At 38.8% G+C, this 22,826-nt stretch overlaps 1 protein-coding gene across 3 annotated transcripts in view; it reads right to left on the reverse strand.

Annotated features, from left to right (window-relative positions):
• Window positions 1-316: 316 nt before the first annotated feature.
• The window catches only part of DSP (desmoplakin), a 40,783-nt gene continuing 18,273 nt past the window's right edge, over window positions 317-22,826 (reverse strand). The window contains exons 5-24 of one of the 3 annotated variants that reach the window (XM_039869386.1): window positions 22,506-22,634; window positions 21,490-21,540; window positions 20,412-20,573; window positions 19,172-19,276; window positions 18,226-18,321; window positions 17,839-17,964; window positions 17,141-17,293; window positions 15,825-15,979; window positions 14,888-15,014; window positions 13,953-14,154; window positions 13,427-13,653; window positions 12,601-12,767; window positions 12,025-12,163; window positions 11,291-11,484; window positions 10,090-10,252; window positions 9,515-9,598; window positions 8,981-9,088; window positions 8,298-8,396; window positions 7,010-7,507; window positions 317-4,241 (exon numbers count right to left, since the gene is read on the reverse strand). In XM_039869386.1, coding sequence (XP_039725320.1) covers window positions 1,008-4,241; window positions 7,010-7,507; window positions 8,298-8,396; window positions 8,981-9,088; window positions 9,515-9,598; window positions 10,090-10,252; window positions 11,291-11,484; window positions 12,025-12,163; window positions 12,601-12,767; window positions 13,427-13,653; window positions 13,953-14,154; window positions 14,888-15,014; window positions 15,825-15,979; window positions 17,141-17,293; window positions 17,839-17,964; window positions 18,226-18,321; window positions 19,172-19,276; window positions 20,412-20,573; window positions 21,490-21,540; window positions 22,506-22,634 — 6,219 coding nt within the window. In that variant the 3' untranslated portion in view covers window positions 317-1,007. Of the gene's footprint in view, window positions 4,242-5,212; window positions 7,508-8,297; window positions 8,397-8,980; window positions 9,089-9,514; window positions 9,599-10,089; window positions 10,253-11,290; window positions 11,485-12,024; window positions 12,164-12,600; window positions 12,768-13,426; window positions 13,654-13,952; window positions 14,155-14,887; window positions 15,015-15,824; window positions 15,980-17,140; window positions 17,294-17,838; window positions 17,965-18,225; window positions 18,322-19,171; window positions 19,277-20,411; window positions 20,574-21,489; window positions 21,541-22,505; window positions 22,635-22,826 lie in introns of all 3 variants that reach the window. The other 2 variants (XM_039869385.1, XM_039869383.1) reach the window with 2 other exon arrangements.

Consider the following 22,826-nt stretch of genomic DNA (forward strand, 5'->3'; position numbering starts at 1 on the left):
GATGATGACTTTTGCCCATGGTACTTGGCACTCACTGTCAGAATAAGCTAAAACTGGCTATTGACCTCTAGCCTGGCCTCTTTACACAGGCTTCTTTCCAAGGACTCTACCTGGTACACAACAGGCACGCAAGAAAATTTTTTTAACACTAACATCAAAGACCAAATTCTAACAAGAATTTAGAACTAAATATTTTGTAAATGATTTTTCTTAATATGTATTTCATAAACAGATGTTTTAGACATTTTACAATAATCAAAAAGCTGCCGCTAAATGCTCTTATGTGTATAAACATATTAAATCAAAACACAAAAAATTTCAAAAGTCTAAAAGTTTATTGCCAGAATAGCAAACTTCATAGGCAGCTTTTTAAAGTACATTGAAAATGACAAGCAAAATAAACAGAAAACTTTGACCAAAGAAAAGCAAAGATTGCTATCATGCACAAACAGTCAAATTAATACCAAACCAAACAGGTACATAAGAGTATATGGGCCATACGATCCAATTCTAAAACTAAAAAAGACTCATTCCAAAATGCTTAAGTTTGGGTGGGTTTCTTCAGGGTAGGGAGGAGGATAATTTTCTCCTAATACAGAAAATGAAAATATTTAGGTAATAACCAAAATGATGACTAAAATATCAATGATCGATTTAATTTTCAACTCCAAGAGCAGAAATCTGTATTATAGGCCAAAAGAAGTTCAAGAATGGATCAAAAACCTAAACACAGAAGAAACAAATTCTAAATTCGATTTGTGCTATCCTTACAACTGATTACCACTTCATGTACACTACATCCAGTGTATTACATTAGTTAAGATGAGCTAAGAAGATAAAAAGCCAGAACAGCAACAGCCTTTATTATTTGATTTCAAACATGCCTATATTTCCTTAAGCCATTAGAAAATTATATCACTATATGCTAAGCATTAGATTTTATTATTTAATAAAATGAAAATTCATATAAATGAAGTCAAGGCAGAGCAACCATTTCCAACCGACTACTAGTGCCCAATAGAGCTACTGCTAAAGGAGTAGGAGTAAGAGTAGGAAGAATTCCCTGTTGCATCAAAGCTTCCTCTTCGGGACCCACTTCGGGAACCAGAACGAGAGCCAGAGCGAGACCCAGAGCGGGACCCAGAACGGGAGCCTGGAGCAGAAGACATGTTATAAGGGCTTGGCAAACCCTTGGATGAAACAGAGGCAGCCTCCAGAAGGCGTAGACCACTGATATCTTCCACCATGGAGCGATTCATAGCATCTTTATAGGATATTTTTAATTTGGTTTTGGGGCAGGTCAGGATTTTGGCATAGCTGCTGGTGTCTTGCAGCCTCTGAGCTGCTCGGCCGTCGATAAACCCCTTTCTGATGGCTTCTTCCGTGCTTATCCTCCCATGCACTTCCGGGTCAACTAGGCCTCCAGTGAGGTACTGGAACTCCAGGAAGCGCTGACCCGCTTCATAGGGAAGCCATTTTTCTTTCACTGCCTCTGCCGCTGACATCTTCTTTCCCTTCACACCTTCAAAGCCAATGAAGGCTTTCTGAGCAGGCTTCAGCCTGGTGGCCATATCTTGATCAATCAGGCCCTGGGAGATTGCATCCTGAAGTGACAATTTCTGACCAGTGGTTGGATGGATGATGCCACCTGTGCAGGCCTGAGCCTCCAGAAGCCTCTGACCAGTGATGCTATCCACAATGCCCCGTTCTATGCCTTCTGCAATGGAGATTTTCTCCAGGTTTTCTGTGTCAAAGATGGCTGCAATGGGGCTCGATTCTTCCAGAGGTTCAGACAGAGAGCTGCTCTTAATGGTTAAATTCCTGACACTGGATATGGTAGAAATCTTACTTACCGACTCATGTCGGGAGTTGCTAAAAACATCATCACTGGCACTACCACCCATGCTACTGCTATTGCCGACACCATTTTTCAAGGAGATCATATCGGCAAACTGAGTGAGGCTGAGGCTGCCAGATCGGTACTGATCAAAGAACTTCCTATCAACGAGGCCCTTGTCAATAGCATCTTGAATATCATACTGGCTACCTGTCTTCCTATCTACCAGGACCACCCTGGTAGAACCATCAGATCCAGTGATGGTTATTTCTTCCCACTCACATTCCTGCTCACACAGTTCTTTAAAGGTTTCATAATCTATAAGGCCCTTCTTGTAGGCCTCCTGAACAGACATCTCCTTGTTGGTTTCTGGGTCAACGATGACCACTCTACGCTTCCTGAGAGTATTTTTCTGTGATGTCTGCACCTGTTTCTTCTTTTCTTTCAGAGGCAGTAGGCAGAGCCCTGTTTCCTCATCCTTGATGCATCTTTCTTTTAGTTGCAGATAAGTAAGATTTTCTTCAGTGTTTGGGTCAAAAAATCCTTTTGTATCATCACTTGGATCTGAGAGAATGTCACTGAGCTCCTCATTAAAGTAGCCCCTCTTGTATGCCATATCAACTGGTAATCGATGGCTCTCTTTTGGGTCGATGATCCCACCTGTTGCAATCTGTGCCTCTAATAAGCGAATGCCATGGCCCTTCTCAATGAGTTCCTTGTTCATGGCTTGGAACAAAGAGATGATGTTTCCCGTTTCAGGATCGTTATACCCAGTGACAGCTCGTTCTGCAGACAGGAGCTTCTCTTTGAACTCAATACCCACTAGACCCCTTTTATAGGCTTCCTCCACTGGTAACCTCAAGTTGCTAACAGGATCCACTATGAAGCCAGTGGCTGCTTGGGCTTCTAGCAACTCCAGAGCAGTACCAGGTCGGACCAAGCCAATTTTCATGGCCTCGTAAATGCCAAGCTTCTGTTTTGTCGTCTCATTGTATATGCCTGCTATGCAGCTTGAACCCTGAAGGAAGTCCTTAATTCTCTCACCAACCTCGTCATAAGAAATTCGACCTGATTCCAGTTCATTTACAGTGGACATTCCCAATATACCAGAATCTACTAGCTCAGAGACGGTCACGGGTTGTCTGATTCCTTGGAAGGACATACTTCTCTTCTGTACCGACAGCAAGAGCAGACCAGTGTGGGGTTCGATTCTGCATCGTTCCCTCAGCTGCATGTAACTGACCTTCTTTTTGGTGACTGGATCCACAAAGTTTTTCTGACTATCTCGGGGATCGTTTAGGGACCGATACAAATCTCTGTCAATCAGCCCACGGGCTAAGGCTACATCTTTTGGCAAAAAGACACTGTTCACGGGGTCCACTATACCCCCTGAAGCAATCTGGGCTTCCAGCAGACGCATTCCAGTTTCTCTATCAATCAAATTTTTCTTGATAGCTTCTGAAAGAGATACTGTCTTGCCTGAAAATGGATCATCGAAACCAGTAATAGCTTTTTCTGCTGTATATATCTGTTGACGGTCGTCAAAGTCGATGAGGTCCCGAGCTATTGCATTGTCAACAGTCAGCTTCTCATTCCTGTGGGGATCAATTATACCACCTGTAGCTGCCTGGGCTTCCAGAAGCATGACTGTGGATTCTGGAGTGATTAATTTCTTTCTCTTGGCTTCTACCAAAGAGTACTTTTCCTTAGGGGAAGTAGAAGCTCCAGCAATAGCTCCTGCTCCTCGAAGGAAAGGCTGGATTTCAGAAGCAACTTCTTCTACTGACTTTTTCCCCTTCAACAGTTTGTCCAAAGTTGTTTTGTCAATCAGCTGGCACTCATAGAGCTGCATCGCTGTCACCTTCTTCCTCAGTCCATCAAACACGAGCTTGGAGGAGTCAACAGTCCATTCGTACTCAGTCTGGGTCTCCCGATGGGACCCATATGGGCGCTGTTTGAGTTTGTCAATTTCCCTCTGAAGTCGGCAGCGTTCTGTTTCCAACTGTGACTGGGTATCCCTGGTAGAATCCTCCAACTTTCGCCTGCACCTCTCTTCGATCCTCTTGATCTCTGCTTGGAGTCTTTCAATCTCACTTCTAAGGCTGTTCTTCTCTCTCTCACTTTTTTCTCTTTCTGATTCTATCTTCCTAATAGCCTCTTCCTTGCGGGAATATTGAGTTTTCCACTGGTTAAGGTCATTCTGGATTTGCTGTTTCTCACACTCCAGGCGCTGTTTCACCCTACTTTCTGCCTCTAGAGTTGCTTTCGCGCGGTTCAGCTCATCCTCCAGCCTCTGCAGCCTGATCTTGTCTTGCTCCAGAACTTTGATTTTCACCAGAAGGCTCTCTCGTTCCTGCACCACCTGAGTGCACTGACTCTTTGATTCCTGAATCCTGTTAGATGCCTAGAATTTAAAAAGAAAGAAATGGGAAAAAATGTTTTGATCATATCATATGACTACCACGATTTAACCTCTTTTCTTACTTTTTTAAAAAAACTTGTTTACTTATTTTCCCTTTCTCTGATTTTCCTAGATATACTGATATTTTTTTATCTTACAAATTCATGAAAAAATTCTGTAGATATATGTTGCCACTTTAAAAAATGGCTTCATACTTACTATTTTTTCCATAAAAGGAATTGGAAATTGTAGGCCTGTCTTTCTTGTAACAGTAATTATGGTTTGAAAAAATTGGGGGAGTTTTGTTCCACATAATTACATCTGCTATACCTACATCTCGCTTAATACAGCTATAATACCAGGTTTAAAAAAGCAATAAAAATTTATGGTTATATATACACACCCCGCGCCCAGCCCCACACAAATATTGTCTATAGAAGTCAAACGTATCAGAAATTAAAGAAATTATTTTTAAATTAGGAGTTAAAAGAATAAAAGCCAAACAAAAAGGGCCATGATTAAAAGAATAGAATAATGCATGCAGAAAAATCATGTAAGCAAGAGAGAAAAAATGTTTTTTAAATTGCGTAGAAAACACCTATGACACGGCTTTTATTTAGGAAATTTTTAGTTAAAAATGTAGGTCACAGCAAATATGTAAGAGCTATCTTCTAGAAAATAGAGTGGAACACTCAGAGGAAGTGATCTCAGCTGTCATACCATGCTAAAGTTCTAAAAGCAGGGCCAAACACAGGTTACACACAGATTGGCACTTGATGCAGCCACAGAATAGAAAGGCAACGAGTACTGAAGCTACTTTAAAGCAGTTGTGTGGATGACAGATAATAGTAAAGCAGTAAAAAGAAAAATCAGACTGTGCAAGCATCCATCTCAGAAGCAAGAGCACAGTTAAGACGATAATGGAGTGAATTATCTGAGAGACAGTGGAGCTGTGATCAAATATTTGTGAATACCTCTAAAGCCTGCTTTTGGAATTTCTCAATTTCCTGTCTCAAATTTTCCCTCTCTCTCTGTAAATCATTAATCAGCCCCTGCAGTTCCAGGGTTCGGTTGTTGCTGATTTGCAGCTGGCTCCTTAGTTCAGAGATGGTTGCGTTTTTATCACTATCCACTTCATTTCGGCCCCTTCTGAGGTCATCATATTCCAGCCTCAGGTTTCGTAGTTCTTCCTCCAACATCAAGTGCTCCTTGGTCAGGTTCTCTGTGAGAGACTGCAGCCTCTCGATTTCTATTTTGCTTTCATTTAAGCTTCTGCTTTTATCTTCTATTGCCTTCTGGAAATGCTCATTCCTCAAGTGAGCCTGTTTGACGTTTTCTTGTTCCTGGAGCAACTGCCGCTTCAGGGCCTCGACCTCCAAGGAGAGCCTCCTCAGCTCTTCCTGGGTCCTCTGCTTTTCCCTCAGGTGGCCATCTAAAACATCTCTCTGCTGCCGGAGGTCATCCTCGCTCCTTTTCTTAACAATGGACACCTGCTCCAGCTGTTGGGTCAGGCTGGTGATTTTTACTGCTTGCTCTTTCAAAGATTTCCTCATGCCTTCCAGCTCCTCCTCTAGCTGCTTCCGCTTGGAGGAGTCGTCTGAGGCTGTCCTCTTCAGCCAATTCAGCTCATCTTCCACTTTCTGCTTCTGTACCTGCAAGTCTTTCAGAGAATTCTGGAATCTTGTGATATCCTGGTCCTTCACAGACCTCTCCTGGGAAATCCTTTCATAGTCAATTTTCAGGCGCGTTAGTTCTTTCTCCTGAACTTTCAATTTGCTTATTGTCTCTGTTGCACTATTATTTGCTTTCTGCAGATCATACTGAGCCCTTTGCAATTTAGCATTTTCATCTTCCAGGCATTTCCGTTCCTTTGTTTCTGTTTCTACAAGTTGTTTTAATCTGTCAATTTCTCTGTTTTTATCCTGGATCGTCTTTGCAGCATCATCAAGAGATTGCTTATATCTCAGGCTCTCTTCTGTTCGAATCTGAGTGACCTGTCTCAGTTCAATCTCCAGCTGCTGCTTTCTCTGAGACACCTCTGAACCAGTGGCCTTTTGCTGTTGGGCAGTTTCTTCGACCCTCCGCAGATTCTCCGTGGTCTGGGCTAAAGTGTTCTTCAGCCTCTTTATTTCTTCAGATAGGCTCCTGTTTTCTCGGGTGAGGTTATCTATCTGGGTTCGGTAGCCACTGGTGTCATCTTCCTTCTGCATGGTGAGCTGGTGGATGGTCGTCTTGGTGATGTTGATCTCTGTCTCGAACTGGTTTTTTAAGCTAATGATTTCCTCATCGTAACTGTTTCTTACCTTAGCCAGTTCATTTTCATATTCCCAGCGGCGCTTGGCCTCCTCCTGAAACTCAGCTTTAAGTCTTTCAATCTCCTTATTTTTGTCCTGAATGGTCTTTGCAGCCTGCTCTAGGGACTGCTTGTGTCTTGCATTGTCCTCTGAGCGCTGCTGGATGACCTGCTTAAGCTCTATCTCCAGATGCTGCTTCTTCTGCATCACCTCAGAGCCACAGGCTTTTTGCTGAAGAGCATCTTCTTCGGCCCGCCTTCGCTGCTCGGTGGTCTGCAGGATGCTGTCATTCAGCCTGACAATTTCATCCTTCAGATCTCGATTTTCCCTTGAGAGTCTATCAAGCTGGTTTCTAAGATTTTTGGAATCATCCTCTTTTTGCATGGATATCTCCTTGATGGTGGTCTTCGTAATGTTAATCTCTGTTTCAAACTTGTTCCTTAAATTACTCATCTCCTCATTATAGTGGTTTCTTACCTTTGCCAGCTCATTTTCATATTCTCTCTTCCGGTTGCTCTCCTCCTGCAGAAGAACCCTCAACCTTTCTATCTCGTACTCCTTCTCCTTGATGGTTTTCTCAGACTCTATTTTTTGCCAGCCAAGGCTCTCCTTTTCACATTGCCTTGCTTTCTGCAGTTGGTCATAGTCATTCTTCTGTTGGTCAAATCTGTCTTCCACTGCCTTTCTTCTTCTCTTTTCATCTTCAATCTCATAAGTAAGTCTAGTGATCTTCTCATTGAGTTCTTTTATTTGGCCATAGCACTTGTCTAGATTTTGCTTAGCTGCCTTTCCATCCAGCTCAGCTTGTCTCTTTAGTTCCTCTAGGCTTACAAGCTTTGCTTTGAACTGGGAACACTCTGTCTGGTATTTCTGCAGATTCTGATCCAGGAATTTGTTCTTATTACAGTTTTCAGAGTTGGCATCTCGGGCCAGCCTGAGCTCTTCTTCCAAAACTTCAATCTTGGTGTTTTTCAGCTGTGAAAGTAAAGTCAGAAATATGTTTTATTACAAGATAAATAAATATTTCATATCCCAAGGAAAAAGCAGTACTTTTCCCCTCCCAGATCAATGTACATTCTCATTTCTCTTTACACACCCGCACATGTATGCACATGTACACACAGGCACGCAAACAAGCACACACATGTGCATATACCCACCACGCGAATAAGCAAGCACATAAAGAGTAATATAAGACAAAAACTACTTGACAAAAATTCAAGAAATCTGTATTCTCCTCATAATTCTTTCATCAGTTGCTGGTGTGGTCTTAATAAATGATATATCTTTGAAATATCAGCTTCCTCATCTGTAAATGAGGTAATTCCAAAATCAAAAGCCTCTCATTTCATAAATTATGTTTCCTTTACTTCCAGGTATAAAATAAGTTTCCATTTAAACTCAATTTAAGTATTAGAAATGAAGAATAAGTTAATCACTCAACATGAAAAATCCAAATGCAGCTAGTCCAGGATATTCTTATTCTTAACTTAACACAAAGAAGTAAAGAAAATTTCTTGACCAAACATTAAATGAAATTACTGGTTTTGTGCAAAATAAAATAGCTGTAATTTTGCAAATATTACCTAAGTCCATTTTGGAGCATGGGACTAACCCCAGGCTTATGAGCAAACTATATTATATTGTGTAGAGGAAATACAGTTTTACCAGTGAGTGTATCCAAATCCATGTTATAATGAGGCAGTAATAATAAAGTTCTATTCCATTTTATTTTTTGATGCTCCAAGGAAATAGAGTAAATTACCTTCAGATCTTCTAAACTCTTCAGCATCTCACTTAAGAACCTGTAATAGTCTCCAGACCTTGTAAGTAGCTCTATGTATCGAGCATGCATATCTGCAGCCTTGAAGAAAAGGAGTAAAAGGGGGAAAATATATATTATATTCCAAAAAAGTCCTATGCCAGTTGACTGATTTTATTTTCTAAAACAATGAAATAGCAAAAATTATAGTTTAAAGAGTGAATTCCCTTCTTTCTTGCATGCTAATGCCAAATTCTAGAAGTACAACAAAACAAAGGGCTAAAAACATTGTACTCCATCCTCATCACTCCAGGGTGTTTCTCCTAAACCATCTGACAGGTGATGCTCTCTGACATCTTTGGGAAGAAGATGTCTTTTTGAAATCCACTAGATATTTTCCACTTTTTAAGAGTCTCCCTCATTACACCCAGAATTTAAGCCCAATTTCTGCAAATACTCTAATATATAGACAACAGATTCAGACTTCCACTGATAATTTCCTAAAATGCATCAAATATTGATGACTCACACTAGAGGGAACATAACCTACTATTCTACCTTTTCAAATGGATACCCTATAACAAGGGATGAACTCAGGAACTGTAGGGAAGACAGGAAAGAGGCAGAGAGTAGAGAAGAGGCAGAAAGAAGGGCAGGCCCTAAGAGATATGGAATGATGCATATACCTCTTGCAGAATCACTCCAGAAGGAGACTGAACCATGGACCTCTTGATAGGAATGTTCAGTAAAGTTTCCAGTCCTGAGGTGTATGATGCCAGCTGGAGTTCATAATCCTGCAGAACAATGAAGATTAAGAAAAATAGACTTGATGAATTTAAAAGGAGTCACTGACAGATACAATTCCACAGTTTTGAGTCATCAACCTGTATTTTTAATGATCAACCCCAAAGGCTATCATGAGCATCTAGTGCCCAACCAGCTAATATTACATTATTAAACCAAGCAGTACATCTTTATATGCTAATTGGAGAATTTTTCACATTTGAAGAATGAAGACCGGACTATTCCCACAGATATTACCAATGTGAAATGAATTCAAGTTAATGGGTAACAAATTTTTATGCTTAGTTCATAAGAGAATATATAAAATCCATAATTGCTATCTTCAAGAAGTTTATCATCTTAAAAGTGTATCAGAAAATAATGTAGTTAATAATATTCTTGATGAAATACCAACATTCTTTGTAAGACCAGCATACCTTAATTGAATTTGCACAAAGTTCAGCATGTTTTTGAACTTCTTCCGATTTGTCTCGTTTGCCAGAAATTTCATTATGCAAGTTCTATATAAAAAATAAAATATTTACAAATGTTAAAGTATATAAATATTTTTAAATAAATGTTATTTCACTCTTTAACCACTGTTATTTTTTTTTCCCTCAGTTTATTACTACATGTACTGACCCATATTCTCAAAATTAAACCTTAGGAGATGAGCATGTTTTTCTATTCTGCAGAAAAAAGAAAGATCTTCAACTTCTTATTATCTACCTAGAAGGTTACTTTCTAGTCAGTACTCTTTTTCTGGTCCTTTCACTTCAATTTATAAAGATATTTATTACAACGTTACATTATTGCTATGTTCATAATTACATTTCTTTGTAAACATCTAAATTGTTTTTCCTCTGGGCAGTCTTTAAGCATTCACAAAATGGGCTAGTAATATTAAATATTTATCATTTCAAACCTAGACACTGCTATGAAAACCAGAGAAAACTACAGCTTACACCCAAATAATTTCAAAACAGCTATGGAAAGGCAACTTGGCTTATACCTTCTGCTCATTCAAAAATCTCATGACTGTGTTGGAATCTCCAAACTTCATGGATTCTAAGGAATCTTGGCGGCGTTTGGCATCATAGAGCCATTTGCAGAAAGCCTGATAGTTATCACGATAATTCCTCAATTGCTTAATTTGTTTTTCCAGGTCCCATAATCTAGGAAAAACACAAATAAAATTATAAAAATTGTCAAAGCATTGTTACTGTTCCTCAAAGTATTTTTTACAGAGTTATCACAAGACCCAGCAATGCCACTTGGTACATACACAAGAGAAATGAAAAGATACATCCACACAAAAAGTTATACATGAATGTTCATAGCAGCATTTTTCATAATCGTCAAAAATTGGAAACAATTCAAATATCCATCAATTGATAAAAGGATAAATAAAATATGGTATAGCCAGACATGGAATGTTCTCAGCCATCAAAAGAAATGGGGTACTGAAACATGCTATACCATGTTGAACCTTGAAAACATTATGCCAAGTGAAAAAAGCCAGCCATGAAATGACCACATGTCGTTTGATTGCATAAAATGTCCAGAATAGGCAAATCTATAGAGACAGAAAGTAGACTGGTGGTTGCCTGGGGCTGGGGGGGTTGAAAGCAGTGACTGCTAGTGGGTATAGGGTTTCTTTTTTGGGGTGTCAAAATGTTCTAAACTTAGATTATGGTGATGGATATATAATTCTGAATACACTAAAGATCACTGAATTGTATGATGCGTGAATTTTATATTAACAAAGATACTTTTAGAAAGCACCACTAGTAAAATGAAATACAAACAAGATTCGGATTTTTTAAAACCCTCATTTGTGGTAAGCGTTTATTTTGTATATGATTTAATTTTCATAAAACTTTTGGAGAATATTCACTCTAAGAATCTGCTTCTCCCAACAGTCATAACAAGTGTTTATAGGGTACAAAAGAGCTTAATCAATGGTTTCCACTGTTTTTCTAAGAACTGGGATGGCACCTGGCACCTGGCATGGGTTGGTTCAGGCTTGGCCAATGTGATATACTCCGTTTCCATTTCTAACAAAGCTGCCTAACAGGCAGTCCATAATGAGAACACCTATTATGCTAACTTTCACACACAGCAAAACCACTGTTTTTTATAGTGATTATTTCAAGTAATATTATCCTGGGGACAACCAAATGGGAAGAAAGTGCAGAAGGAGGTCGGCATACCTGAAGTCTATCTGTTTATCTATTCTTTGCCAGCGATCTGTCAGTTGTGTGACTTTTTCACTGAATTTGATCAGATCCAGGTCATAAAGTGGATACTGCTGTGAAGTCTGGGAGTGGATCTGCTGGGCTCTCTGCAATTCTGTCGTCATGGTGGCCAACAGTGATTTCTTCAAGTTCAAGTCATTTTTAATTTTCTGTCATAAGACAAAAAAGAGCACAAATTCATCTCATCTCCCACTTTATGCTATACTACGTCGCCAAATGAAAAAAAGTTTATAAAACTCTTTAGAATATTCATATTTTAAGTGATAATAATCAGTTCACAAATATATATTTACTGATTGCATTTCCCAATATTTGTGCCAAAGATCTAGTTCCTTGTGCTACCTCATTAAAAAGGATTTGATGTATATTTTAGTTTAAGAAATGCTAAATATCATACTCTATATATTAACATATTAATGCCTCTGAGAAGTCCAATAGTAAAGAAAACAGTTTAACTGTGTTTAACTAATCATTCCCCAGATTAATCTCACCACAAATTACTTTCTCACATAGTTCCTGCTAACATACTCTGGAAAACTGTACTAGAGATAGCAATTGATATCAATGTGTGGCAAATGAAATTGAGTAATCCTCAAAACTCATGAAAACTTAGTAAAGCCTTATAATTGGGGACTGAGTTCTGTATGATTTCCCATAAATGGGGCCACTGTTATGTCCTTCCACATTACCTTCAGTCCACAGCGGTAAGCTTCCACTTTATCCAGATCGAGGTAAACAGTTTCCTCTTCGGTGAGTCTGGCTTCATAAACCTTTAACATGTCTTCTGTTTGGAGAATAGCCTGGAGTAGTGCTCTCACTGTGCATAAGCTGTAAAGAGCAGAAGAGGCAAATAATATTGTCAGTGACTTCATCAAACTTTGAACATTTGGCTCCCACCATCATTAATGAAAGAGAACAATATTAAAGCAGATAAAAAATTGTTTTGCCTAGTTTATAAGCTACAAGAGGAATGAATTTTATTCCCTCCAGTATGTTTCAGACCACCATTTTGCATTAACTGAAGAATTCTAAGTCTGGCCTTTAGAGTATACCTTAGCTCTAAGATGCGTTAGATCTCAGGATGAAATTAACACCCTTGGCTAGAAGACCCTCTCTCAAAAGCAGAGAAGAATGCAAGTGAACCTCTAGTGAAAAGAGAAACTAAGGCAAAGGCTCGCTTAAGCCAAGCATATAAAGCAAATGAAGTCTGACAAAATGAAGCTTAAACAAAGCGAATTGTCTGAGATTAGCGTTAGTGCGATTACCTGTTTAAGTAGCCATCTGTAACGCCATTGATATTTTCCAGTTTCTGAAACAGCCCAAATACCTCATTCTGTAAGTAGCAATATTTTTCAGAACCTCTGAAGTTAGCTAGCATATCTTTAAGCTGGTTGAGAACTTCAGCAATTGCTTGAGAATCATTCTGCACACTCTGTCAAAAAAGGAAAGCTCTTTTGATTTAGTTGTGAGATTCTTAAGATCATTTTTGTCCTTAAAAAATTCACTAAATGTAAAAGATTCAAGAGACTGACTTGACCTTTCACTTCCTTCTACAGGGAGACCTTATCGGTACTATGTAACACATACCTCTTACTTAGAATATACACCTTGGACATTCCAATGCAGTGCCCAGGCCTGTCTGGGCAGAGAAGGTCCTGAACTGAAACACCTGGGCTGTAGCCCCAGCTCTGTCAATGGCTTTGAGTTTCTACTCCACCAACCAAATCTCTCAGTGTTAGTTTCCTATTTATAAGTGAAGATAATTCCACCTGTCTAGCCCATATCATAGGTGTTCTAGGCAAAAGCCAAATTAATGTTTCTGAAAACTTTTGAAATGAACCAAGTACTATGTCCCACAAAGGAAAAACCTGTACCTGATTCAGCCACCCACAGCAAAGATGGCTGTGGCTGAATCCCCAGTCTGGCAAACGTCTATGAATTTGGAAGGATGGGAGAAGAATTCAGACAAAGATCCTGTTTCCTTGAAAAGTAATGTTCCTTGCCTGGTTTAAATATTTAAACCAGGAGGTTTTTTTATTAGTTTGCAGATAAATATACCTAGAATCAGTCAAAATATTAGTGGATACCTACCTTTAGCTCATTTATTTTCACTATGATATGATGAGAAGACCCTTGGTCTGCCAGAAGGATGTTTTTAAGAGTCATTCTGCCCTCGCAGTGTTCTATCTGCCTGCGCATCTTCTGGAGCTCCATCAGCATCCATGTTTCTTGCTTGTCATTTTCTCTGTTGGTTTCAATTACTTTATTATGGTTGGCATCTTGGCAGGAACCATGATGAGTGATTTCAGTTGTTTTTACTGTAAAAATAGGTCAGGACCATAAAAATCAGAGAATTTCTAGTTAGTGTTAGGCCTAAACAAAAACAACAACAACAACAACCCATACTGCATAAAAGTGTAGCTACTTCCTTTGATTTGATTCCGAAAATTTAGCATATAAATGACTTTTGATATATTATTTTTCAAAGAAGTGATTCTGAAACTAGTTTTATTACAACTATAAGAAGTGATTCTGAAACTAGTTTTATTACAACTATATTCTTCTTAAAGAAACCGTACGTATGGTTGATGCAAAGAGAAAGATGCTCCAAACAAACCTGTCTGGTGCTGGGGGTGGCCAGGGAGCTGGATGACCAGCGTCTGATAGTGCTTTTGGGCATCTGTGAACTGTGACTGCATTTTCCGTTTGTCATCATCTCCAAACATCTCTGAGCCTTGGCTGTTTCTGATAAATTCTTGGTAGTGTAACTCAAGGTCAGATATTGTCTTCATGTAATCTTCCTGCCGCATTGTTTTCAGCTAGAAGTAAACCAGGCAGAAGTGATTTATGGTTCCCCCATAGTATGACCAAAAAGAAGTGCTGAAAAATGCTCTGTGCTAGATTGGGCTTAGGGCAATGCTCATCACAGACCCATTAAGATATAAAAGGTCTTTGAGGGTGGAGAGATTGCTCCTAAGAAACATAGCAATGGGTTATCAATTTTTTTCCTATGGAATTTTATTCTTCAAAGGAAATATTATTCAGAAGCCCCAAATATAAAGCAGATCACAGCAAAGCTGCTCTGACTGAAAAGAGAAAAGGATAAGGGGAGCCAAAATCAACCCATTTTGTGCTCTGCCATCGCAGGCATCCCAAAATGATCCCCTTACCTGGGATGCTTAGACCTCAGTTTCAAAACCATTGATCTTGAGTAACTAATGTTCTTCTAGGGATTCTATCCCACCTTTTACTTCTGTGATATCCAGTCAATAATTTATGACCTAACTTTCCATTACATCTAAGGATAATAGGATCCAGAGTAATATAGTAGGACCACGTACTACTGGCTTGTCAGGTAACTTTAATTTGTCTCATAATCAGCCACATGTGAATTTCTCCCATGCTGTATCAGACAAACCAGACCCTCTGTAGCAGGCTGAGCTGAATCTCTTAATGAGATACAATAGCATTAGCTGCACCACTAGAAGGTTTGCCTGGTGGAAACATGCACTGTGCCTCCTCCGGGCAGCCTGGATGATCCTGGGAACATACCTTGGCAATAGTCATGGCCCTGATTTTCTCGATGTCGATCATGCAGTAGTGCCAGGACACCAGGCTCTTCATGTTGATGTAGAGCTGGTTCCACAGAGCCAAGATGGCTTCATAGTACTGCTCAATCCTAGGAGACACAAAGGGAAAACATGCTGAGCCCGGCTTTCAAACTTTATCACAAACGGGAAATCTGGCCATGCTGACATGACTACACAAAAAACTAAAACAGAACTCACAAGAGTAAGGGGTGAATGTATAATTTTCAAAACATTCAACATGTCAATGCATTTGGATTAATTTACTCCCCAAAAGCACATTCTCAATGAGCTACATTAGTGTAGATAGTCTGAATCATTTTGATCAAAATGTGTAGTATGATTTTTGTTGTGTGTTGTTTGTAGCACACACTTTTTAACTGACAGAAGTCTAACACTGGGCGGAACAGCAGGGAGAAAGCATGGAACGCTGATGGCTGCCAGATGGGGCTCATTATGCTACCCACCCTTCCTATTCTGAGGGTGGTTGAAGATTTCTATAGCCAAAGGTTTAGAAGAATCTGACATGGACAATCTGTTAAATGAATGCTCTACCTATTGATGAGCAAATATTGATATTAAGGGCATTTTGTAGTTGTGACGACATGCAAAATTATTGATTGTCTAAGAACTTCAAAACAATGCCTTTAAAGTGTATGACAAGCATTATATACTCCAATCCTCCTATAGTCAGACATTCTTCTTTATCTCCCCATAAAAACTATATCTTCAACATAAAATTATAAGACAATGTAAGGGGACCTTTGTAAGGTTCCTTTGGGGTGGCGGGGCGGCGGGCATTATCGTAAAGAAGAGTATATTTAAGTTCCTTGTATAAGCACTTGCCCTATTTCTCCCCACTCCCATTAATGTCATGGCTACAAAGAACTTCAACAACTTACTTGCCAGCAAGGTCCACGGCCAGAGGATTTGGAGGAGGAATAATCAGACTAACAGAAGGAACAAGCATGTCCACGCCTCCTGGGCCTGTCACGTACCACTTGCTGCGTTCATTGTTGTCCTTCAGGATGCACTCATCCCCTTTGTGCACAATTTTCTGTAAGGCAAGCAACCCCGTGTTTTGGCTTTGTTCACGAGTACACATTTTTATCTTTTTTTCTCAAAGATATAAATAAAGATGAAAATGTGCATACTATTTTGAGCTTTTTATCTCATTATTTTTTCCTCAAATGAAGATAATCTTTGCACAATCCAACAACACTGATGGTTTTAATAATACGTGCTTTTAATAATACCTGAATTAGATAAAGTAACTTTCTGAAAATAGCCTAGGGAATCTACCAATAAAGTAAGAAATCCTTCTGTAAAGTAAAATTTCAGCCCATGGCTTTTCTATGTTTACAAGTTCATGTTTTATGTATTAGATTTTAGCGTGTGAGAGTCACTTGTCTCTTTCATTTGCTTTTAAATTTTTAAATAAAAATTTTAAAATTCTGGTGTCAGGTCCTCAGAAAAATAACTTTCTAAATTAACTCTAGTATCTAAATAGCTTCTTTTCTAAATTAACTATAGAGATAGCTTCTTAAAATAGGTACTTGAAATATAACAAGTATCTTAACTAGTAAAATGTAACAAGCTTGATATTTATATATTTCAACCTCCATTTCAAGTTCTTAATTCTCTCCACAAAGTTCTTAAAACATTTCTACATGGTAGAATAAATTCCATTGTTTTGTAATATTTATCTAACCAACTAAACACATTTTATATTTCTTAAATCCTCCATAATTTTTATAAGAAAATAAAACTGTGGGAATTACATAATTACTAAAAACAAGTCATCTTTCCATGTAAATGCATGTATTTACCACAGAGCCTACAGAATATGTTCAATCACTGCATAAAATCTGCGATGACATTCACTTTATATGTAGCATAATGGTCACATTTTTCATTTCTTCTGTGTCAGAAATTTAAAGATGAGTGATCACAGATAAATAAGTTTTGCATATTAGAAGTATTTAGCCTTAAAATTGAATTAGACTAGTTTTAAAATACTAAAAAACCTGCCATAATTATTGACGACTATCATGTGATTCAGAACAAAGCTGCTACATTTTTTTCAGCAGCTTGCTGCTTTGTATACAAAAGAGAAGACATTTACTACGGTGCTCACTGAAACCTCCATTAAATTCTGCTCTCTTGATTGACAAAAATTCATATGTAAAAGAAGGGAAAGCTTTTGTATCGTACACACCTGGTCTTGTTTGTAGTCACACAGAGCCCTGAGAATAATGGGCTTATTGCTTCTGTAGTCTGGGTTACGCGGTTTCAGCTGCACAATCTTCTTGGACTTGTTCACCAAGTTCTGTACCTGACGCTTGTATTCAAGGATTTTCTCTCGTTCTTTCTGCATTTGCAAATAAAATCATACTTTAACGTAGATACTCTGTGAATTTTAGATAATATCTTCAAATGACATTAATATAGTTACTATGATATTACAAATGAGATATTGCTATAGTTACTTAGCTGTAAAAAGCCACAAATTCATCTATCTTCAGGGACTGTAAGAACCTTTCATAATAAGCAACTCCAGAAGCAACAAAGCCATGAATTAAATGGGCAGGAAAGAATATCATTGTGTAAAAAGACATTTATGTTGCTAAAACTTGAAATATGCTTTTCCAAAGGAATGTCAGGTTATCAGTTATTCTCTCCATTTTTATTTTGAGCAATAGCAATTACTTAAGCAACAGTAATTTTTCATAGCAGCTGAACATATAAAGAAATTTATTTTGAGAAAGCCACTGAAAGATGAAGAAAATGCTTGCTTGAGCTTTGGGCATACATTGTTCTGTACAATAATGCAAATCTGCAGCCTGAACTGCGTCAGTGAGGGCATGTTATCTCTCCCTGCACAAGGCTGCTGAGGGCCTAAGTCTGAGATGATACCTCCAGTTCCTTGATCTGTTCCAGCAGGCGCTGCAGGGGCATGTTCTTGTCACAGGAGTACTTCTTCCTAATGGAGTCTTGAAGGCCCTTCAAGTAGGCTTCAGTTGACTGGGCCTCTTCAAAAAACTATTAAGGAAGAGAGTGATCCCATGTTTGATAGGTGGATAGAGAAAAGATTAGAGCAGAAAGTATCTTAACTTATGTGACAGTAAGAGACTATTTGAGTGATTGATGAACAAGTTACCAATCCATGCTTCTCTAAACTAAAACCAGTAAAGGATTTTTAGGCAATATTTTAAAGATTGTGTTCAGCGCTTTTTAAAACACTTTCAAAAGATAAGGTATTAAGACCTAAATGACAATTAAATTATTACTAAGTATAAAAACCTGAAAGTAGGCAGCATTTTCTTTGAGATGAACATCAATGCATTTGGTGATCTGAAGAATCCAACTCCATTGTGTCTGTAGGGTATCCATATATGCCTGAAACAAGAAAACATCAGCTGTCTCACCACCACTCAAACAGTGAAATTCATTCAAGCTGTGAATTTTTTAAATCTAATTCCAAATCAAGCAAACTTTTTTTTACAAAACTTAAAAACAAAATTTCCCAACACGGAACTCTTGAGGTATGGTAGAAATTAAATTTTAAAACCAGTTTTAACAAATGGACATCATTAGGAGGATTAGTCAAATATTCACTCAAAAGGCATAGCTACAATCAGAACAGACACTAGATAGTCTTAGAGCAGGGGTCCTTCCTCCACTGCATCAACCACTGTTCATGTACAGCTGCTAGATAGGGAGGTCCAAGGCACCCATGCAGAGGGCTTGAGGAACTTAAGGCAATGATTTTACCAACTAATATGGAAATATTTCAATTTTTTAAATAACCAGTATGACCATACCAGTGCTACCAGCTAATGTCAGCCCTGAACACAGCCTACAGATGGCAGTCTAAGGCAGAGGTAAGCAAACTACAGCTCAAGGGCTACATTCAGCTCACTGCCAGCATTTATAAATAAAGTTTTATTGGAACACAGGTTTTAACCACCATGCTCATTCATTTACATGTGGTTATGATTGATTTCACACTACAATGGCATAGTTAAGTAATTTTGACAGAGACCAAATGACCTGCAAGCCTAAAATATTTATTATTTGGTCCTTTCCAGAAAAATATTGTCGACCTCTGGTCTAGGGTATGGATCCCAAAATATAAAATAAACTTATCATACCTTTATAAAGAGAAGAATCATTCATTTGCAGTCTTACTTTATGAAAAGTTTCTCTTTTTTTCTCCTAATAAAAATGTAAATCTGATAAAGCCTACCTCAATTTTGTCTGAAGCTGGATGCTGATTGAGGACAAGTTGGTCACTTTCTTGTTTAAGTTTATTGAGTTCTTTTTCCTTAACTTCCAATTGACTCATGCGTATCTGTGAATGAAAGAAAAATCCTTCAGAACAAGTCACCGATGGCCTTCCATCACTTCCACCGTTTTTAAGGAAGTTCTATAAAAAACTACACTTTGGAAATGAACTATGCCAAAGAATCTTATTATGTTTTCCTCAAGAATCATAGCATTTTTAAGACTGGAAAGGATGTTTAAGACCAGAAAGGACGCTTGAAATCATCCAATCTGTGGCTAAGTCCAGACTGGTGATGTGTCTTGTCCAAATTCCCACAAGTAAAGCGATAAAGCTACAGCTAATGCTGAGATTTTCTAATTCTAGGTTTTAGCCACCATGCTGCTGTGCTACACACACTCTGGGACATATGAATGAACTACTTCTTACACTATCTACTGTCTTCCAGGGTGTTAAACAATGCATTGCCCCTCTTGTCACTGAAAAGCTTTCAGAAAGCAGTGGTTTTTCATGACCATTTTAACATAGGCTGAATTATAACTGACTGATTAAATCATTACAAGTCCATTTGAGGCAGGACAGGCAGTGCAGAGACATCCCCTCTCCTTCCAGGAAATGGTTCCGGAAATTTTTCCTTTTTTCAGACATTCTCTAGCTTTTGCCCCAGCAAGAGGGGATAAGCCAAAAGCAGTCTTTTCCAGCCTAGATGCCATCTTTAGCTAAGGCATGACCTTTGGCTAATTATAATATCATTATAATCTCATCTGCATCACAAATACTGCAGCTCCCATCATGCACCTGACACAATGACAGTTCCAAAAACACCACATGAGGGGAAAAAAGCGGGAAACCGAGCTCCCCACCTACTGGGAGGAGACAACTAGGCTATGTCAGCACCATGTTCCCCTACCCAACCTCCATGGAGAACAAAAAGGTCATAATCAGCCATGTTGGTGAGACTCTGGTATACTCTCTCTCCCTCTCTCTCTCTCTTAGTAAGCTCACACTCCCCACCTTGGATGTGTACTTTTGCTTTAATAAACCTTGCACTGTTCAACTTACCCTTGAATTCTTTCTGGCAGAATAAGACAAGAACCTGGTAACTGGAGCCCTTAGCTATCCTGCTACGCATTCGTCCCCACCTCAGCAGCCTCCAAGCAATAGCCTCAAGGCAATTATCTACAACTAACTAGGGGTAGCTTACTGAGAAGGCCTCCTGCTTCTGAGCAATGTTGGTGTTCTTGTCACTCCAATCATACAGCAGCTCCTCCTCCTCACAGTCATTGATCCACATGATCTCTCGGGATGTGGCCTGGATGATGTTCTGCAGGTGGCGCAGGTGATCCATCCTCTCAAAAGATGCTTTCTGAGCAGGACATTCAAAAGCAGCATTAGATAACAATATACAGATTAATGGCATTCCCTGTAGATCTGATACACTTGCATTGTCCTTTTTGATTCCTTTTACCAAAAAAAGCACAAGAATCAGTAAAATGTTAACCTCTTGCATTCACTGACCATCTGGTATGTGAAAAGAATCCATCCAAACTTGCATTGAATAAGGGAGCAATTTTAGATTCAATGAAACAGCCTAATCCAAGAAGAGTTTTGATTCAGATATTGATGTTTGGGTTCGATATTTAGACTACGAAGGTAAAATGGGATTCTTAAAAAGATAAATCCGGCTTTTTCTGCCCTCTCTCATATCCCAAAAAATTCAGGTGCCATCAGTCATGCACCAGACCTAATAGGAAAATTATTGTCACTACTAGCCACGTTATTTCAAAGTATCACTGCCAATAAGGAAATATTGAAAAAGTGAAGACAGGGTGACATGAATAGGCAGAGATGGAAATACCTCTTATGAATCAAGTAATTGATTCAGAGTTTGTCATAAAATAGTGATGATGGTCTGGTAAACCTCTAAGGAAAACAAGCCTCATTTTTGCTTATACCTCATAAATAGGCTGTAACTCACAAGTGGAAAAGCTTTAGTATATTAACTGCAAGTATTTAACAAGTGCTATTTACATGACACTTAACTTGCAAATAGAACAGCACTTGGCTCTGTGTTCAGAAAAAAATCACTTAAAATTTACTTCTAAAGGAAAAGCAGCAGTAGAAATGAAATTAGCATCTACAAGCCCTTAAGTATATATCCAAGTACTTACAGGGTCATTTAGGTATAAATACCTAGCAGGTGCCTTAGCCCCAGTTGGTGCTCCACATTTAAGGAAATGAACTGAACTGAACCCAGAGACTTCAGAAATAAGTCAGCTTACCAGCAGGTTTTCATACTCCTCCTCCAACTGGTAGATGGCAGATTTCTCACGCTGGAAGAAGACAAACAGCCGCTAATGATTTCATTTCCCTTGTGGGTTTGTATAGAAAGAGCAACCCCTCCAAACTTTCTTTTCGTCAGATACTGACTTCACAGTCTTTGACAGAAAGACTATTTGTTCTATGAAATCTTTTACTCACAGGGACGTTTCCCCATTTGGTTTGAAAGCAAACCCTCGCTGGCCTGGCAGTGCCATCTCCACAAAGGCATGATCACTGCCATTTAAACACTAACTTGTGTGCTCACTTTGACAGCACACTAAAGACTAACTTGTTACAAAATTGTAAAAGTTTGAAAATATAATTTAGGACTTCCTAGATCTTCGAGAAAATTGGTCAGATACTCAAGTGGACAAAAGTAAGGCAAAAAAGAAAGAAGAAAATAAGATGAGTAACATTGTTCTTTAAAAAAAAAAAAGGCATAAAGATCTGGGGCGGGGGGAACAAAGCGCTTAAAATCAGATGAATATTTTATGCTGTAATTCTCAACCCAGCTTGAAGTCAGTCCTTTCAGCAAAGGAAAGGTATCCGGATGAGACATAATTTCCTTCAGTAGAAATACATTTTAATTAGCACATAGAAAAGGATTTGCCAAGGACATAAAACTGTATGATTGTCCAATTTTCTCTATTTGAAGAGAGACTCTGCTTTCTGCAGAAAAAAACTACCACCCCTAAAAATACTCATTTACAAACTGTACACAAATGAGTGCTTGTATGCCCTTAGCCTTTTATCTACTTCCTCCTCCCCACCACCGACCTCGAGTGTTAACACAATCTCTAGTAGATCTATCAGATTCTACTTCCCCATTTATGAAATGGGATTTTTTAAATTTTCCAGTCTGTTGGGAAAGGAATCATAGACTAATGTTTCAGATGAAGCTGCCTGGGATCAAGTAATTACACAAAACCCTTCAGTATGCTTTATAAAGACTCAAAAGAGAAATATTTCGAAGTACCAGGTCAGCTTTAATTTTGTCCAGCTGCCAGCGATAGTCTCCAATGGCATTGTGGATGCTCCTGTGGCTGTTGATATGCTGTTCCACTGAGGCCAGGTCCACGCCCCAGGAGATCATGTCCATCTCCCCCTGCAGAGGGAAAGAGAGTCCGCCCTTCATTCCTGATACTGTGCATCTGACTCACCTTACCTACAGCATCAGGGGTCAGATTACCAAGGGACATACATGAAACTGAAAATGTAAATATTCAATATTGAATACAAAAAAAATTTTTTTGGCTTGGCATTTCCAAACAGCTAATGAGGTTTGCCAATTGCTTTC

The sequence above is a fragment of the Pteropus medius genome, unplaced genomic scaffold (assembly GCF_902729225.1).
Source record: "Pteropus medius unplaced genomic scaffold, Ma_sr-lr_union100, whole genome shotgun sequence".
In the NCBI taxonomy this organism is placed as follows: Eukaryota; Metazoa; Chordata; class Mammalia; order Chiroptera; family Pteropodidae; genus Pteropus; species Pteropus medius.